Source organism: Aythya ferina, assembly GCF_964211825.1.
Source record: "Aythya ferina genome assembly, chromosome: 7".
Classification (NCBI taxonomy): Eukaryota; Metazoa; Chordata; class Aves; order Anseriformes; family Anatidae; genus Aythya; species Aythya ferina.
Window position 1 is genome coordinate 8,750,082 of NC_140302.1, and position 20,157 is coordinate 8,770,238.

The following is a 20,157-nucleotide window of genomic DNA, read 5'->3' on the forward strand; positions in this document are numbered from 1 at the left end:
TGCTGACCTCAGGCACCTGGTTATCTGCCTGGCAGTGGTCTGTAACAGAAGTCCATCTGAGAAGCAGGATAATGATAAGACTCCTGCACTCCACCCCAAGAATTTCTTGCATCTCTCATCAATTCTCTCCCTTTGCTTTGCAGCAAGGCAAAGCCGTGTAAATTCAGCACCCTTTCTGTGGTGAAAAGACCTAGAGGGAAGCTGCAACCTAACCAATGATTTCCCAGCTCTGGACCCTCTGTTCCCAACCAGCTGCTCTGAGGTGTTCCACACACTGGTTTATGGAGCAAGGTGAGACGCAGCCACCCAGATGAAGTATACTGCAGTCAGTCATGGCCACCCAACATAAGGCTCTTGCTTGGAGAAGGGGCGTTACAGAACCCCATCAGAGACTGCTTGCTCTGAGTTGTTATCTACTTTCCACTGCCTACAGGAAAGGAAAAGATAATGGCTATGCAGATCCTATTCAAATAAACTATTCCACACCAAACCACTCCTTGCTGGGTATTGCTCTGAGCAAGAACAGGCAGCCTCTGCTGGCCAACTACAGAGATATTGAGGAGAGTTGTGTCCCATAAGCATAAATCTGCCTTGGAGTCCACAAAGTGAAGCTTCCCCAGCAAAACGAAGGAAAACTGCTTAGCCTCAGCGAGAGCACTGTGGCACAACCAGTGTGCAGCCACGTTGCACTCAAAGCCAAATATCCTACCTCAAGGGTAATGCTTGCTAAATAATTGCACCTACTGCAGAAGGCTTTCCTGGTGACCGTCTTTTAATATTCCAGTATAGGTATGTTAGTACAGAATTATCCCTCATTTGGAAGCACCAATTTAATAGGGAAGAAACGGAAGAGGCAGAGCACTTGCAATGTGCTGCTAGAAGAAAATCAACCCAACTGCCACCTATATGCAAGATGTCCACATACGCCACACGTGCCCCACCAGCACAGGGCAACATCCCCATTCACAGCTGAGTAAGCTGTCAAGCTACACCAGGTCTCTTTCTACCCCTGTCAGCCAGTACTTTCCTTTGGTTTGAGGTGGCTTTCTGCAGAGGTGTTTGGACCTTCCTGTGAAGAAAGGCTGGTGTCTTGGGCAGTCCTCAGTTCAGCTTGCTGAAAGGCACAGGAATCCAGAAACACACTGGGGATGCTGTCACCAAAATACAGCTTGCTGTTCGTAGCTATCGCCTGATACTTCATTAGTTCCAGATACTCTGGGGTAAGTTTCAGCTACAAAAAAGAAACCAGAGACTGTAAGAGACAATTTTCTAGGGTTCGCATCATTAGATTTCATCTCAGGTAGCTGCCTCCTGGAAACTGGAATGTGGGCTGTTAAATCTAGTGTGTTTTTTTTCAATGCTGCCCACCTTAACCTAGTCTGTGCAGAGAAAAAGAGTAAGCAAGTCCTCTCGTGACCAGCTTTCAAGTGCTCACCTTGTTGGAATCAGCCAGCTTCCGAGCAGTGTAATACTCTGCATCTGCTTTTGCTTTCTCTCTTGCTAAGAATGCAGCATCTAACACAGCAACAGAGGATGGACAGGAAAAGAAGCATTAGGAAGTGAACAAATACTGCGTGCCCAGCATGGCACAAACTAACCCAGGTGTACCTGCGACAGCTCCGCTGCTAGGCACCTCCACTTCTGGCTTCTTGGAGAGGTGATCTCACGCTACTGCACCCTTTATTATTTTTGTAGGGCAGTACCGCTTGCAAGCCCAGTTTGAGGCTTCTCAACCCACAACCACCCTTAGGCTAAAGATGCCCCCCAGCAGCATGCCAGCACTATGGTTACCTTCAATCTCAGAAATTCGCTTCTCAGTTTCCTTCTCCATAATCTTCTGTTGATAGTGAATCCTGGCCACCTGAGCAGCCTTCTCTGCCTCTGCAATCACAACAGGCTCATCTCAGATATTCACTTCTTAAGGCCTAAGCATTAGCACCCTGACCCCAGACATGGTCAGGGACATGCTGCCATGCAAGTTATTTGCCCTCCGCTGCCTCCCTTTCTGCTTGGGTCCTATGGTCCTGTATAGGTTCAGTGCGTTTATGCTTCAAGAAACAGTTATAGAATGACAATAGTGCTGATGCGTCTAGTACCGAACTGGCTGACCCCCTCCCTTGACAAATATGTCAACGTTCCCTGACCTGGGGACATTTTAAAGCCCAATCAGTTTTGCTGGCAGAACTGTTAACTCTTGATCTACTCCAGCAGCAGCCGTGCTGTAGGATGGAGGCACTCGTTGCTCTGCTGCTGTGGGGAGGGAGGTGGGAAGTAGATACAGCAACATAAACACTCCTGTTTTCTACCGTCTCTGACTGTTGGTGCAGCTTTCAGAGAAAACTGTCTAGCCCCAGTCTGCTGGTACTGACTGCTCACTTACCAATAAGTGCTTTTTTTCGGTCTGTCTCTGCCTCCTTCTCTACTACCTTCTGCTTCTGGGCTGCAATGAGCAGCTTGGTCTTCTCAGCTTCCCTGCACAGCAAAAGACAACATCGCATGAAAACAGTAGGGGAGCAGTTCTGCAAACAAGGGCAGTAGATGCCTGGGTGGGAAGATGTTGACCAGATGTCAGTAGCATTCCCTTGCAGCAATGAAGGCTAGCTCTATCTTCAGCTGCACGAGCACATGAATTGCCAGCAGATCAATGGAAGAGATTATTCCTCCTCTTTATTTGGCACTGGTGAGGCCACATCTGGACACTGCATATGGTTTGAGTCCCCCCACTGCAAGGGAGACATCAACAAACAGAAGCAAACCCAGGGAGGTTCTGGTGATGGTGGGTGGAAAACACGTACGTGGGGGGGGTGGGTATGTGTGGCCAGGATGCAGAAGCAGGGCTTACTCAGCTGCAGGCAAGGAGGCACCAGGGTCCTGAGGGCATCTCCTCTGGCCCAAGGGGGTCCTGGAGATGCTGTGGGCAGACCCTGCTCCCAGGGGTACAGTGAGAGCACTGGAGGCACCGGCACAAGTTGTAGCACCACACAGCCCCGAGGAGACAGCCCTTCCCATGCAAGCAGGGCATTTCTGTCCTTGGAGACAACCCTGATGCTCTGGGACACAGCCCCAAGGAACTGTGGTGTTGGCCCTGCTTTGGGAGGGGGTTTGGACAAGAGATCTCCACAGGTCTGTATCAAACTAAAATCTTTCTATGATTCTTTAAGTTTGCAGACAGGACCTTGCAAGCAAAGCACACGGACTCCAGAACCCTGAATTTGGTTTATCAATCTTCTACAGGTTCTCTATAGATTAGTGTCCCCTCCAAAAGGGAGTAGTAATGTAGCCTTGCTACAGACTAACCATCTAATAACCATGAAAGGCTAAAAGGCTTCAGAGTGAAAGAGATATGAAAATGGAAAAAGACTGCACAGGTGTACCTAACCAAGCAACTGCTTGGCTAGAGTCCACCTCTCACCTTCTGAACGCGAGGTTAGAGTCTTCTAACAATACACAGGGTGGAAGGCATAAGCCTTCCAAACCAATTCATACAGTTTTAGGTGTTGCTACTCACATGAGCTCAAAATTTCTTCGGATGGCTTCTGGGATTTTGGGTTTCGTAACACGAACAGCCTATAGAGGAAAAAAAAAAAAAAAGTGGGTGCATTTTAGATTAAACATTTTGACGAGATCTGCATAGCTATGAAATGTCTTTGCAAAACCAGACATCTTCAAATTAACCCAAGACCACACATAGAGGATTCCAGTCCTTGTGTACAAGACAGTTGAGTACAACCACTTCCAGACAAGTACCTTACATTTTATTTCCTGTCTCTGTACCTTTAATGAAACCAAAGTGATCAAGTAATGAATGTGGAAAAGACTCCTAAAGAGGTTCGCCAACTCTGCTAGAAGCCCAGCTCTACATCCCACAGATGGGAAGACTCCTCAAGCATCACCAGACAACAGTTCCCAAAATAGTGCTCAAGAAAGAGGTTCACCAACCCAATGAAATTAAATTGCAGGAGTAAGAATTGCAAACAGAGGCAGAGCCACAAGCTCAGTAATGAGTTTTCTAGGAGAAAAGCTTGCAGAAGCTACCATGCAATGACAGACATTGCAGCGAAGACACAGGAGAGCAGCAGGGCATGTGGCAACTGGGCACAGCTGCTGCATGTGACCGCTGATCACCAAGAACGATTTGCATGGCAATACTGATACCACGTGGCAAGAGGCAGAGCCAGTTGCTGAGCTGCTCTGCAGAGGGCTTCCTCTGAAACAGGAAGGAAACATCTAGAGACAAGACCAAGAGCTGATGCCTCCCAGCTGTGATATACGGAGTAATAATTTGTGTCAATAAGATGGTTGATATTAATAAAGAAGGGGGAGATTTGGGAGTGTGGCCACAGGGGTCAGCAAGCCCCATGGTTGATGATAACATCAGACTCTTAACGATGAGGCCATCAGGAGTGTAAGAGAGGTTAGAGGGAACAAAAAAGGGTGATTCAGGAGATGCCATGCAGTCTTGGGTTGCTTGTTCTCCAGCCATTACAGCATGGAAGTCGCTGGGTGTTTGCTGTTACTGGGCCAAGTTGTTTGAGCAATGAAAAGTTGTTTTGAAAAGAACTGCTATGGGGCGAAGGGTGTAAGAGGGGAACCTGTCCTCAAGATAAAAAGGAACGAATAGGGACAGGCTAGCAGAACAGAGACCAGGACAGGAACAGGCACATTGATCACCTCATGATGATAGGTTCGGCCAAACTCAGCAACCTTCTCAGAGAAGCTCCTACAGAAAGTCGATGGAAATAGGCACACCGGAGCTGGGAAGAAGGTCAAGCTGAGAGAAGTGGAGCTGCGCACACAACTGCCCCTCGCTGGTAAGCAGTTGTGCATTACGGGGAATCATACTCCTTAGAAACAAAGACTGTCCTGGTAACAATCAGACAGTTTATGATCCTGAAATATGGGACCAAATTAAGGTCAAGGTGTGGGACTCTGCAAGTAAAAACGACAAGGTTACAGTGGGATTGCTCGGCACCTGGCGAGCAGTCTCTGAGGCCTTAAAGAGCCGTGTGGGGCCACAGTCAGAAACGTGTGGTTTGCCAGACAGTGAGGGAGCTGCAGGCTCGTTCACTGATCTGACTGCTACGCCATCGGCCCCTCTGCTGCTACAGCCATCAAAGGCTTTCGCTGTTACACCCCCTGGTGACCTGGACGTGCCTTCTGACCCAGGCCTTAAAAAGGAGATGGGTATGTTTTCCTTCAATCCGGAAAGAATAGGATATATAAGGCCCAAAGGCCGAGTTGCTTGACAACTTAAAGCAAGACATATTGTTCCCACGACTAGCCCTGGAATTCTCTGGTGTTTGTAATCAAGAGAAGGAATGGAAAATGGAGACTGTTATAAGTCATGGAAGATATGGGAGCACTTCAACCAGGCCAACTATGCTCCCCCAGTCATGGACATTAATAGTAATAGACTTAAAGGACTGTTTGTTACTTTTCCTGATTGTACATATGTATAGGTGTACTCGGGTTTAGTATGTAAAAGCCGATTAAAAGTTATGTTCGTGTGTGTGTGTTGGTAGAGCATAGACTCCCCACGCACCCAGCACTGTTTACTTGCCTTTTATAAATATTCCTTTTATAAATATTACTAAATTCAGATTGAGTTGAGACTTCATTTATAACACAGCCCATGTGCTGCCTGGTTCATTAGGGACCTTTGCAAGATGCAGATTAACACAGTCCATGGCAATACAATGGTTTCACAACCCTCTTGTTCCAGCTCCACTGCAGGTCTAGCACCGAACCTGCTGCTCACTTCTCTCTGGGGCCAGCAAATCTGCAAAGAACAGATCTAAACTTCCACAGAGGGGAACATCACATGGGCACATCTGAAACAAGTCTTTGCAGGTGGTAAGAGAAAGGGAAACATTGGTATGACAGGTACTTCAACCCTGTTACATGCATCCTGCCTGGAGAGAAGCAGCCAGCATGGCATCACAAGACACTCAGGAACAACTGCTGCTTCTCTAAACAAGCAAAGCAAGCAGATTTATGGTACTTAAGACCAGAACATCTTTCAGCTAAAGGATTTTTTTTAAGCTCCCAACAGGAACAAAGCCTTTCCAAGTTCCTGGAAAGGTTCTGCATGCAGAAAGCTCTCCTCGAAGCAACTCCCTCATGCTCCCAGCCACAGCAGGCTGCATAGGGGTATATTACTTCTACCTCTGTAATACCACCTGCACCAAAACAAAGACTGGTTTCCAGAAGTGTGGCTTTTCAAACATGGTCAAAGATTCCTTTTCGCAGTTATTAGGAACCTCCCTTGCTGGCTGTAACCTTTCAAAGATAAATGAGTAGCTTCACAATGTCAGGAGGCAGCAACTCAGACCCTCTGGATGCAGCATCCCCCCTGGTTCCACCCATTTGTGTATTCCCATCTGCCTAAGTGGTTTCTATGCTCAAATGTCTTCTACTGCAGGCAATGCTTTACCTCTGCAGATTCTGGCAGCAGGGTAAGGACCTGGGCAGTCTGAGGGCAAGCCATGCTGGAAAGAAGTGATGGGCAAAGAAGGTGCCAAGTACGTGAGCCTTTTCCATGTTCTTAGCCACCACGTCCTCTGCCCCACAGTACAGTAGGCCTACAGCTTCTTGAGGCTTCCTCTCGCTTGGATGCACCTCTGAAGCCCTTTATGTTACCCTGAACATCCACCATTAAGTCCAAGCCCCAGCTCACCTATCCCCTTTTGTAGGCTTTTCACTTTTCAACTCAGTTGGGAGCACTGTGTTCATCCATACCCATGCCAAAATATGTATTCAATGCCCTTCAGAAAATCTGGTGTTGCCTGCAGCCAACCCTTTCTGCCCTTCCAAAAAATATGTCAGTGGTTAAAGCTCTCCATGAGTTCTAGTGATAACGATGCTTCCTTTGGTTTTCCTCATGCAGCTTTATCTACTTCATTCGTCACCCAGCTAGGGTGAAAGTCTGTAGCAGAGAAGGACCACACCATACCCAGTGTTTGCCTAGTCTTTACTTACACAGTATCTCATCTCGTGAGCTATCCCCAACAAGCCATGGGACTGCAAACAGGCAAGCGTTTCCAGTTGCACATTTTTGTTTCCCAAGATGCACCCATTTGTGTCCAGACACATAGGAAAAGCCCAAGAATGTACTGCTATCTGAAGGAAAGTGCAAAAGCCTGCCCTATGACACTGTCCCTAGACACCTTCTTACTATCCACTGGCCTCCGCTTCTCTTAGAATCACAGAATATCCTGAGTTGGAAGGGACCTGTAAGGATCATCGAGTCCAACTCCTGGCACCACACACGTCTACCCAAAAATTCAGGTCATGTGACTAAGAGCACAGTCCAAACACTTCTTAAACTCCAACAGGCTTGGTGCAGTGACTACTTCCTTGTGGAGACTGTTCCAGTGTGTGACCACCCTCTCAGTGAAGAACCTCTTCCTGATATCCAGCCTAAACCTTCCCACAGGTCCTATCACTAGTGACTAAAGAAAACAGATCAACTCCTTCCCCCCCACTCCCCTTTGCGAGGAAGCTGTAGGCCACGATGAGGTCTCCCCTCAGCCTCCTCTTCTCCAGGCTAAACAGGCCAAATGATCTCAGCTGCTCTTCAGACATCTTCCCCTCTAGGCCCTTCAGCATCTTTGTAGCCCTACTCTGGACACTCTCCAACAGTTTCATGTCCTTTTTGTACTGTGGTGCCCAGAACTGCACACAGTACTCGAGGTGAGGCTGCACCAGTGCAAAGCAGAGCAGGACAAGCATTTCCCTTGACTAACTAGCTATTCCAACTCTTCAGACTGTGGTCAACGTTCCACTCCACTAGGAAATAAAGTTTTTTATCAAGCAACTTGGAGGATTCGTCAAAGTTTCATCTACATTAACTAGTTTTAATAGGACCCTGAAATAAATGCTGTTAAATCCCTCTAATACCACCTTTGCAATAATGAATTGGGAGGGACCCTTTATCAGGAAGTGTAGTGATAGGACAAGGAGTAATGGCTTTAAACTAATAGATGGCAGATTTAGATTAGATGTAAGGAAGAACTCTCTACTTATGAGGGTGGTGAGGCAGTGGCACAGATTGTCCCAAGAAGCTGTGCATGCCCCATCCCTGGAAGCGCTCAAGGCCAGCCCAGATGGGGCTTTGAACAGCCTGGTTTGGTGGAAGGGGGCCTGGAAGTAGATGATCTTTCAGGTCCCTTCCAACCCATGGAAGGGGGCCTTGAAGTAGATGATCTTTCAGGTCCCTTCCAACCCAAACCATGCTATGATTCTATGAATTATTAAAAAATAATAAGAAAAGATCTGAGCTTTTAATCATGATGGTAATTTTGTTTTATGAAAATCTTCCATAGGAATGCTGTGAGCAATGTACACTTGGATATTTGGAAGAGCAGAGCCATCTCATCTTTTTTGGTAAGATACTGTCTGTGGCTGACTCTTGTCAACAGGGCAGCCTATGGCAAAAATAAACCTTAAAGCAGAAAGCAGTATTTATTGCAGCACTTCATATGCTGTCAAAGGGAGGCTCTCTGTCCCTGCACAGCCAGCTTAGCTAAATGTCGCAATAAAAATAGCAAAACAGATTTAGTTTCTTTCTTCCCCACAGTGAAAGTTTCCAGAGACTTCCATTTTAGCCCTTGCAAGCCTAAGGTTTTCCCAGTCAGTTGCCCTGAACTTCAACATGACAAAAAGCTGGCAGGTCCCATAGCCTGACTAAGACTAAAGATGATTTTCTAACATTGAACAGAAAATCAACCAGGATTCATAGCATTTCAAAGTGGTAACTGTCACATGGACAGTCTTCAACTGACAAACCTCACATCTCCAGGTTCAACTATTTCACGAGGTGGAAAACAGAAGCAAGAAACTTCATCAATACAGTAAAACATGAGCAAATAACAGGTAGAAAAAAATACGTTTTGTTAGGCAAGGAACCTACCTGGATAGTAAGACCTGGTGCCATGACATTGAGATCTTTCTGCAGGGCCAGCTTCAGATTCTCATCTATCTGATCTGTTTGGAGGACAAGAGAGAGACCAGTTAGCTTTTATCACCATTTCTCCACTTATTTCCATTCTCCATCATTTATCTCCATTATCTCCATCATATTATCTCCATTTCAGTGTTTATCATCATTTCTCTGTGTGACAACAAGTCAGCTGGCTTTGAAGAGGCATCTCTATGGTGCAAGATAAAAAGACTTTTTGAGTACATTGCTTCCTTTCCTATACTCCCTGGAAAATATTCCCAAGAGGAGAGCTGTAAGAACCACACACTAGTGCCTATGGAAAAGTTAAACTACTGATGAATTCATGATACCTGAGCTGAGGGTAAGTGGCTTTTCTCAGAAAGGAAACATACCCAGAGCCCACAGCAGAAGCCCATCCCTCCCTAGCGAGAGCCATGCCAATCCCATTGCCAGCAGCAAGCTCTGGTCTCGAGGGACATGCAGGATCCAATACTTGCTACTGAAAAAAAAATGTATTTGTCACTTCCAAGCTCCAGGAAGATTTTTCCACTAAACTGGACAGTTACAATGGGATTAAACTGCACATACCATCAGAAAATTCCTCTCTGACTACAGATATTTGGCAAGTCTAAGTACAGCATTCAAAGATCTACTGTTTCTTAACATTAGAAGTCTGACAGCCTTTCACCTTCCAAAGTGATAAATCCGTTTTCCCTTCCTCCTTCCCTTAAGAAGGAACATAATGCTGTTATGCCTTTGGATCCACAGGCATATGCCAAGGTCAGGGCATTGGATCCCAGGAGCAGACCATTAAATGGGATAATTCCTGAATGACTGATACCCCTTGTGAAAAAACTAGAGCAGTGCAATGAACTGCAAGCACGTCCTTCTGGCTCTTCCCTGCCAACAGTCAGAATTAAGCTTTTTAAGTAAAGAAGTTAATGCAGCAACAGAACGGAGGCTTAAAATGTAAGCGAACAAGACAGAAGCATCATCATAATGAAAACAATGAGCACGACTCCATGCACAATAGCAGAGAGCTACTTAGTATATCCAGAATTCAGTCCTAAGTGGAAGAGGACAAATCAAATCCCACATATAGATGGGGTAAGACAAAGAAATCCAAATCATTAAGGAGTAAAGCTACAAAGGAAGTGGCATACAGATATATAAGGAGATGGTTTCTAGACTACAACTTCAGTACAGAGGCTGTTTGCTCACAGGAAACTGTTGTAACATATTCCACAACAGAAGAGGGAGACTACACAGACCTTGGTAGGTGTGTCCGGCTGCCATCCACTTACCAAACAGCTCGATGTATACTTCCTGAAGAGTATGAGCACTGCAGAACTGATTCAGCTCATGATGAATTTTATTGAAGATCAAGGTCTTATCGTAGTCCGCAGTGTAATTTTTCACAATATCATACACTGAGGAAATAAGAGAATTATCTCAGCTCACCACCAGCATCGATCGCATCCAGTGACTCTGTTGACAAGTACTGCTTTCTGCAATGCCTGAACATCAAAATGACAGCTCAAGACATCAGGAAACTAGTACAGCAGTAGGTCACCAGAGAGTTAGGGGACATCCATCCTTGGATGTGTCAGGACTTGGTCGGACACAGTCGCAACTGCCCAGACCGGCTGTTCATGATATGCCTGTAGCAAGTGGGAGGGAGGTCAGAGGAGAAACCCACAGCGGTCCTCTCCACAAGCACTGCTGGAGTTATATGACTTCAAAGAGATGAGTCAATACAGCAACATATTTTGTCAAACATTATCCTGGTTTATGATCAACATAAAAAAAAATGGCCCCTGTTCAGGACCCACATGTATAGGAAAGGACACTAGAAAAAAAATGACAAAAAGCATCATTCCTACAACTGTAACATGAAAAACACCTCAGTAACACAAGAGTTTTGCATTAAACTATGCTGCTGAAAAAAAAGCTGTCTGGGTCTTTGGGTTTGGCAGCTGGTGAAATAAGGTAAGAGGCTCCTGTATGGGCTTTGCCTTTGTAATGGTCTCAGCTGTTGAGCTGGCAAGCAGCTGGGAGCTTTGCTGTGTACGCTGAGTTTCACAGGTCTCCCTTCTCTTCAGCTCCAAGAAATAGGATTGCTCTAGCACTTGCCACAAGCAGCCTAACATACCCAGGTATAAAATCCTTCAAGGGAGAAGCAGTCTTAGAACTTATTGTCATCTCCGCAAATCTATGGCTCTTTGAAAAGCTTGCAGACACAAACATGAAACTAAGTACTGGTAACCACAAAGGTACTAAGACAGAAAAAAAGGAAGCAGTGCTGCAAACCAAGACAGAGCTGCTAGAGGATGAGTGAAAACAGTCACAGTGCTGCTTGTTGAAACAGGACAGGAAAATACCTGCATATGGTGCCAATTTATTCACAACTTCTATTCGGTCAATGTAGATCATAACACCGCCACTACAAGTGAAAAAGAAGAGTTAATGAATTACTAATTAAATTGTTAACACTGGTTTGCATTTAAAGCAAAGTTGTCTTTTTTCACTTTTTTACCAAACTCTGTTGGAAACTTGCAGTTAATTTTTACCCAGGACAATTCTGACCTCTCGAGCATTTTGCAATCAGATGGCAGCAAGCAAGCCCCAGCTTTGCACAGACTGGTCCCTCTCTCTGCATAAATCAAAAGCCTGTTTCAACAAGTCTGCAAGGCAGCTTTCACTTCACCTTATCTCCTACTCAACCAACAGAAGGAAAATAACCTCAAACAGGAATGTAGCTGCAACCATCAGAAAGTTGGATTCCAACACAATGAAGGGAAGGCAGCAAAGACAGCAGGTATACCTACTGAAAGCAGCAGAGCAGCCTCTGTTTTACACAAACTGGAGACAGATGGCAGCTCTTCTAGACAGCAAATACATTTAAACAGAAAATCCACTTGTTTAAGTTCACTAACTCCAGCAGTAACTGGACAAGGCCACTGTCAGAAATGAAAGAAAGAAAGCATGTAAGAGATTTTAGTTTGCATTCACGTGTCACCATGCCACACCACAACTGCTCTGCAGCAGTAATGCAGCTGCAGAAAAACAACCACACCTCCAGATGCTGATAGGAAGGAACCCATGGCCCTCCTGGTGAGACCAGGCACTGTCAGATGGGCCAGAGAAAGCTGGCAGGGCTTGGTCCCATGAGCACTTCCAAATGATAACAGACTACTGGAGCTACTGCTCATACTCCAGAGCAACAGCAGTGACAATCCAAAATAGAAGAGAAAGCTCTGAGCCAGCCCACAGGAAGACTCACTAGCCATTTATTTTAAATCTGTGGCACTAGATGGAAATAAACCATCATCAGCACATGGACCTCCTGATCCTAATGGTCTCCAGACTTGCCTCTCAGTCCAAGGCATTAAGCAGCATCCAATGTACTTCCACTCCCTTTCACTCCTTAGCCTCTATTAGAGCTCATCCCTACCTTTAATTTATGAAATTAAATGCCATTAAATTCAGGCCTTGTTTATGACACAGGTAAAAAGCACAGACTCTGCAGAGTAGAAAAAACTAACTTGCAACAGCTTTTAACTTTCTGAAGAGCACGTTTTTAAAATATGATACTCTCTGTTTTACCCTCTGTTGAAAGGCAGGGCACAAAGAAGAAGTTTTATCAGAAACCATTAAGAGACAGCTGCTCTCTAGATGTGGATCTTATCCAGCTCCAAACTAAGACTCTCTAGTGTTTTAACTCAGATGTATTCCCCACAACAAACTTGATTTCTTATTTTGTACTTTTTAACTTCATCAGTTAAAAGTTAAGTCTGCAGAAAAATTACCTTGCCAGTTTTAAGCCAAATCTTATTGCAAGTGGGCAGATTGAAACAGGGAATCATTTCTGTGCTCTTTTAGGAGAGGTCTGCCAGGCACAGCCTGTGCTTGTTCTACAAACCAGTGTGCTTCACGGTAAGCTGTTATCTGAAAAAGATGATGATGGACTGCACTTGTCTGCTGAGAGGTACATGTAAAAGCCAGCAGAAAAGACATTCATAGCTGAAGATAGACTTATTTCCTGGTGAGATAATACTCTAAGGAGAATTTCTCTCTTTTTTTTTTTTTTTTCTCAAGATTTCTTTCTAGGCCATGGTCATTCCTACTTAAGAATTATTACTTTTATTTAAGACAGGCCTTCAAAGTCCTTCACAGATGTGTCAAGCTATATGAGCAGTTATAACAACACGGTATGTGCATTTTTCTCCATCTCATTTGTTCTGCACTCTGTCCCTCTGTGCTCAAAAAAATGACTATTTATCATTTCAAGTGACTTCCAACATCATTCTGCAGGATTTTCTGAACCTGCTTTCATCCTAATGATTTGCTCCAGTCACCTCATAACGCTTCCACAAGGACAGGGAAATCCAGTTACCATCTTGGCTTATCTTCAAAACATCCTGGTGAGGAACCATAGCAGAGAGTGTGGGTTTCATCCACTGCAATCCCCCAGTAGAGCAATGCTGCACATTTAAATACTGGGGTCTTTTTTGCATTTCAATTTTATGGGGCTATTAGAAGAAAAATGGTAACATCTCATACAATCTGTCTCCTATGCAGCATGCATATGCAATTCCTTATCACCTCATGTGCAAGCATGAGGTGATTAGCACCTCAGGTCAGAAAGGACTGCCTGCTGACCCCAACCCAACCAACACTATCTATAACTCTTCCAAGGATCCCAGCCACCAGTGTGGGTCAACAGAAGGGGCATAAGCGAGTATGCCCGCTGAATAGGCAGGCCACCTCCTTCCTCACTGAGGGCGCAAGCCTACAAAGCAGTTAACGCTGTTTTACGTTCAGCCAGCTGTTGAAGCATCTCATCTAACACTGGGCAGCGTTGATGGTCTTTTGGACCTTGCTGATGTAGATCCAGGAGCCAAACTGGACTGTAACACACTGACCTTATGATGAGCACCTCAGACAAGATCTCCTTGCAAACAGCCTGGTACAGAGGATACTGGTAATCTACTGGGCTGCAGGAGATAGCATCCTGGGCAGTTTGGGGACAGTTGTTCTTGCAAAGCACCATGCACTGATTTGGGATGAGAATCCAACTGCTTTAGCACCTACAGCTTAAACGCCATCTAGGACAAAACTCTTCCCATTTCAGCAACTGACATCCACTCAAAAAACACCTCAATTTACAAGAGCCAGATGCAAGGCAGGGTGACTCTTACAGTACAGCTCCCGCAGGGACCTCCAGTGCTTACAACTCTGCATCATAGTTTCCGCAGCCTCTCACGCACTCAAATTTGCAGCCTCTGTAGTGGTGACTCACAGGGCCCAAAGTCCTCATGTCAGAGCTGCTCATGAGGTTGGTCAGACAGAGCAGCCCTGAACTGAGCAGGCTCTTTAGTCAGGAAGAGAAGAACAAGAAGTCCGTAGGAAGTCTGAAAGGAAAATCAGCACATTGGCTATGTGCATCTGGGAGAAGTTTAAGCATGTGGCAGTTTGCTATATCATCTAAGAGATGAAACCAAGAAAAGTTGCTAGAAAGAGACCCATGGTAGCAATGTCTCTACTACAAACCTTCAGCAGTACCTGTCAGCCCTAGCCACAAAACAAGATGCTCTTACTCTGGGTACTGTGAAAAAAAAAAAAAAAAAAAAAAAAAAAAAAAAAAGCCATCCCTAACTTTACAGGACAGTTGAAAACGTACAGGGGATGCTACAGGAGACTGACATACACTAGCAAGCATTTCAGTAGAATTTAGTCTCATACATTTCAGGATTTTAGCTTGTGCTGGGCCAGGAGAAGTCAAGGGAAGAACTAAGGATGCTGCCATAAAAGAGGCTATAAAAAAAGCAAATCTTCAATGCTCACTGCTAGAGCTGACCACAGACAAGACCAGACAAGGTTAGGTAATGACAGCATACAAAAACAAGGCTTGAAGGTTAGACCTGATAAACCTAACACATCCACTTGCAATCTGCACAACACATTTTTCCACAGGACTAGCTAACAGGGATCCATCCTAGAGCAGCATTCCTCTAGCACTCTGGGTTCCTGCCTAGGATCTTCAGCACAAGCACAACACAACTCTCACACCTTTGCAAATAAACATCTAATACTACAAATAAAACATCTATGTTAATACAAATAAAACATCTAACGTTACCTGGGTAACAATACTACTTAGTGTCTTGACTATTTATTGTTTCTTGGCATGGTAAAACCTGTACAATATTTAGAATGAGTCCTTCCAGTTAAGTTTGCAAGAAAAATGCCACTTACCTAATTCTCTCATGTAATATTTGACTAAACTACTCTCAACTTGTTTATTATATTGCACAAGTAATACATTTAGTGAAGTATTCTTCAAGTCAGTTCTTTGGAATACCTTGCTCTTCTACAACTAGTTTCTTGAGCTCTCCTGATTTCTCCTTTATTTTGGAGATGTGCCCTGAGGAAACTGCTGAACCTCCCAAGGAAGTGAGAAGGCATTTTCTTGTCAGGGAAAGTCAGAAGTCTCAGATGCTAGAGGCAATCACATAATTGATTTTCTTCATGGCTTAGAGCACATAAATATCCTACCTGCTGTAATGAAATGGTTTTACATGTAGTCTCTGGGGTGACAGCTGTTTTATGAAAAACATACATCTGGTGCCAAAATATTTTAAAACCTCTATTAAACATAATCATTTAATACTGTAAAGTATAAATGGGACAAGTAAGGCAAAAATTGGAGATGGGCACCCACACAGCCACTGGAAATCTTCCCAATGTAGATGAGGATACAGGGGACATGAACAAGGTGGAAGAGAAACCAGCCTTTGAAGTCTGATGGTTCAGAATACAATTACAGAACTTTTAAGTGTTTAGGGTCTGCTCTTTTAACAAACTCTGAGCCTAGATAGTAAAATTTCAGATTTGATCCCTTCATTACTTATAAACAAATGTTTTATTACAGAAATTTGGATTCAAACCTTTGGCACAGAGTAGCTTCAGACTTTTGATTCCAAATGCGGAAAATTTAAATGCATAAAAGAAAATACAGAAACTCATTCTAGTAATAACATCTTAAAAATGGACAGGTCTACTGGGACCTTTGGTCTGAAGTATATTCAATTACTAAGAACTACTTCAGCTGCTGTTTGGTGTATTTGAGCATGCGTATTACCTGCAACTTCACAACGACTTGTAGTGCACAACTGAATTCTGCAACTCTGAAACTTAGCAGGAGCTTAATGAACTTGTCATATGAAACTACAAAGTTTAGCTGTTAAATGACAGACCTGCAGAACAACTGTCTCTGCTCAAGCAGGAACAGAGCAGCACAGTTTAATTTTGACTGTATGTCTACCGTGGTTAAGCTTCAGCAGAAATCTGTTAGGTCTGCTGAGATGGCTTCCAGGACAATGTCTCTGGCCCAGAGGTGTGACACTGTTTTACTAAGTCCAGCAGGTGAAATATTATTGATACTTGTAAGCCAAAGAAGTTAGCATTAAACACATTCTTAAAACTCTGCTCTGACGACTTATTTTTAACCATGCCATTTAAGACATGGAAAAATCACAAGTCTTACTTCTCTTCCAGCAATTGCTTTTCATTTGCACCCAAAGATTCTTTACCTAACAACAAAGCCCTGGCTGCAGCTCTGAACAGTAGCATTATTTACAAACACTCCTGTAAGAAGTTTAAGATCTAAAATTTTAGATCTGTTAGCAATCCATAAGAATTTAATTTTAATATTTAAGCCCAAGCAATGTCTCATGACTTGCTATAGGAATAATTCTAAGAAGAAAAAGAGATCAAAATCAACTTTGCTTTATTTAGGATGTTACTAGTGTTTAACTTTCAATTTCAGCAGGGTTGCTATGTGTCATTACTCAAGTCATACTGGCAGGGTTTTTTTTGTTTGTTTGTTTGTTTTTAAACAACCAACCAACCAAAAAAACAACAACAACAACAGAAATATTAAGTTAAAACACATTACAGTTAAAACACAGGAAGAATCACTGGTCTTGATTGATCCTGCAGGAACAGATTCTGTGATCCCTTTAACTTGAGAATGAATGAACAAACCAGAACCTGCAACCCAACTCAACTTGCTCTCTACTTCTGTTCTTGCTCTACTTGTTGGAACTATAAAAGGATCAACTTAATTATGAAGCACTCAAGGGCCACCCATGCATAGGCTGTCTCTTTAGCCTGCCTCTTCCTTTACGTCAGGTGAAATGCTTATTCCAAAAATGCCCCAACTATCCCAAGAAACTCATTTTCTTGAGCTGTTTTTGACATGAACCATCTCCCCATCAGAAGGGAGGCTTCCTATTCTCCCATTCATTATTTACTTTTGCCCACTGCTGGAGTCAACACTTGTATGAGCCACAAGCCTCAGACTAGAAATACTGCAAAACACAGGGCAGTCCAAGGCACAACAACGGGTTAGCAGAGTAACTGAGGGAAGAAAACAAGTTAAGAGAATATCACTGGAAATGCAAATGATCTCTGAACATAGATTCCAGTGAAAGCAAGAACATTCTCTCCCATACCTCTGCTTAATTTCCACGTATAATGTATGTGTTCATGTTTGGGACCAATTTTAGGGTAGGTGCCTTTACTTTCCAGCCTCTGTGTCACAGTAATATATACAGTTGCAAGCTATGCAATAGAAGACATCTGCCCATCACCTGAAGAAATACAGAGAAAAAACGTACCTTGTCCCACAAGGCACATTTTTCACTTCATCAGTCTGCAACGTGGTCTGAAATAAAAAGACAGCCAGTGCTCAGAAAAACACCACATTCCCAAGGAAGATTGCACAGTATCCAGTCCCTTACAACCATTACATAGGCATGCGGAATCAAAAACATGTCCTCTGCCTCCCTCATGACTTCTGTAGGTGTGAGCTGAAGACAGACTTTGTTCTGCCTGCATTTTGGAAGACACAATGCAGCTGTGCTCATTTCCCTACTCATACTTCCTGCAACTCTCCTGGCAAACAATCAGGCCACAAATGCAGACTGTCTTCCTGAAGCAAGACATGTCTTGTCCAAGCAAGGCACATGCACTAGGGCACCCAGGTGGTGGGAACATAGGGTTTCTGAGGAGCTGTTGCTCCAACTGCCAACTCACTGAGCCTCTCTGGAAACACCAGTTACCTAAGTCACCCCTATGCAGCACTATCCCTTCTGACGTTTGCTCCCACTCACCCTCTTCCAAGATGAGGAGGCACTAACCTGCACAGATTTGAAGGTGGTAATGAATGGGAGCATGATGTGGTAGCCTGGTCCACTCGGACTAGTTAACAATGCACCACCCCTAGAGAGAGAGAGAAAGAGAAATGCAGGAAAAAAAAGGGAAATGGAGAAAAGATTCAAGCAAACAGAAAATACTATGTGCTGGTTCTGAGAGAGAATGTTCAAAACACCAGGAGTCACAGCTGTGGTAGGGCAAATTACATTACTCACCTGCTCCAAAGTTGCAGCATCAACACAAGGTGTCTCAGAAGGAGTCACTGCAGGCCTGTAACCTTATAGACTACAATACCAAACAGCAAGCTGGTGAGCATAAAGCGAACTGCCCTGACTACACAACTCACCTATGAAAGAGCTGATTCTGCATCAGATGCTTGTCAATTGCCACTTGACAATCATTTTCTTCAGTCCTGTGAGCAATTAACTTCTAGAGATAGCAGATATCGCTAAAATCCTCCATCACTGGCAGCATTGCAAAGAGCTTCAAGAATACATATTTTTCTTCCCTAAATAGTTGACTGGCAACCATGGAAAAATTCAGTTGGTGTGATAATGTCAGTTTGAATTTCCACAAGGCATTCGGTACAGTCCCTTACCCAAAGCACAAAACAAATCTACAGTCTCCTGGGCGGTCATTTAGTTAAAAGACAAGAGACACAGAACTCTTAAGTAATGAATCCTCTCGGTGCGTTAATGTCTCCTGCAGCATCCTACTTCAACGCGCTTGTAATAAAAAGAAAAAGCAGCACAAAGGAAATGGCCCATGATGGCAAATGTGAAGCGTAGAAAGGATGTAACAGAAATAAGGCAGGAAAAAAAAAAAAAAGAAAGAAAATCAGAAAGGCTGGGTGCTGAATTCATCTGTTCCTTCATTAAAGTTTGAAGTAAAATCTGGTCAACTAGTGGCATTTAGTGACTGCTACCACTATCTCTCTTGCTCTGCAAAGAGTATCCACAGCAGCTGCAAGCCCCCTGTGAAACTTGGTCCTGAGTCAATATTCTGGATGGCCTGGGACAGAGGTAACAGCACTCAGCATGAGAGAAAGAGGGTCTACAAACAGGAAAGGACTGGGTAAACCAAGAACACTGACTTTACGCTTTTAGATCCAAGTTATGACCGGAAAAGTCATCTCATAAGAGATATGAAAAGTAGCTCAGGATTCAGAAAGACCAAAGTTCATAATGGCTCTATACACAGACAGGCTTTCTAGACCCACATTCGTGTAAGAGGGCAGAAACAACTCAGCCTGCCAATCTCTGAACGAAACCCTGGGAAAAAATCAGAGGGGAGCAATCACCTCCAAATGTGGTCCAAGGGCCGAGGAAGAAACCTAGCAACAGGAAAAAAATAGACGAAAATCCACGGAAACCTTCAGAGTGCTAGAAGGAAACAGTACCTGTAATACACAGCCAGGTGCCCCTCCTCAACCTTGTGAATGGAGGCGTACAAGAAAAAGACGAGAACTCCCGTGGCGGCGGCAACTACGGCTCCAGCCTGGGCCATGGTCATCCTTGCAGCACCTGCGGGACAAACACAAAACAGCTCAGCGGGCGGCGGGGCCGGGGTCCCGCCTCCCCTCCCGCTGCCCCTTTTGCAACGGGAAGCAAAGGGCCTGCTTAGGCCGGCGATGCGGGAGGCGCCCCCGCAGCACCCCGCAGGCCTCCCCCGTTCCCAGCGCTGTTACCGCCTCGGCCGGCGCGGTCTCTCCGCCCCCCAAATTATCGCGACCTTCCTTCGACGCCCCCCACACCGGGGAGCCGCACACCTCGCCGTCGCCCTGCGGGTTGACCCGGGACCAGCTCTCACCCGTTTAACCCGGCAGAGCCGTCCCGGGGGAGGCGCCCGCCGGGCCCTCGTACTTTTGGAGGCAGGCGCGGGCCCGTGCCGCTGGACGCCGCGCCCCCTGTTGAAGGCGAGGCCGGGCCGGGCCGCGCCCGCTGCACCGGCGGCCCAACGGCTCCCGCCACGCCCCGCGCGCAGGCTCCGCCTCT

At 44.9% G+C, this 20,157-nt stretch overlaps 1 protein-coding gene across 6 annotated transcripts; it reads right to left on the reverse strand.

The window, feature by feature from the left end:
• Window positions 1-754: 754 nt before the first annotated feature.
• On the reverse strand, window positions 755-20,126 carry ERLIN1 (ER lipid raft associated 1). Of its 6 annotated transcripts, none has more exons than XM_084525307.1 (13): window positions 19,973-20,126; window positions 19,563-19,686; window positions 18,379-18,448; window positions 18,148-18,229; window positions 17,626-17,672; window positions 11,323-11,384; window positions 10,246-10,371; window positions 8,912-8,985; window positions 3,509-3,567; window positions 2,381-2,472; window positions 1,792-1,881; window positions 1,436-1,515; window positions 755-1,231 (listed from the first exon to the last, which is right to left on the reverse strand). In XM_084525307.1, exons 3-13 carry the CDS (start codon window positions 18,396-18,398, stop codon window positions 1,013-1,015), a joined length of 951 nt encoding a protein of 316 aa, XP_084381433.1. In that variant the 5' UTR covers window positions 18,399-18,448; window positions 19,563-19,686; window positions 19,973-20,126; the 3' UTR covers window positions 755-1,012. The 6 variants fall into 6 exon arrangements, with proteins under 6 accessions (XP_084381433.1, XP_084381432.1, XP_084381431.1 ...); XM_084525306.1 differs by having other exon boundaries at window positions 19,851-20,126; XM_084525305.1 differs by lacking the exon at window positions 18,379-18,448.
• Between the last annotated feature and the right edge of the window lie 31 nt (window positions 20,127-20,157).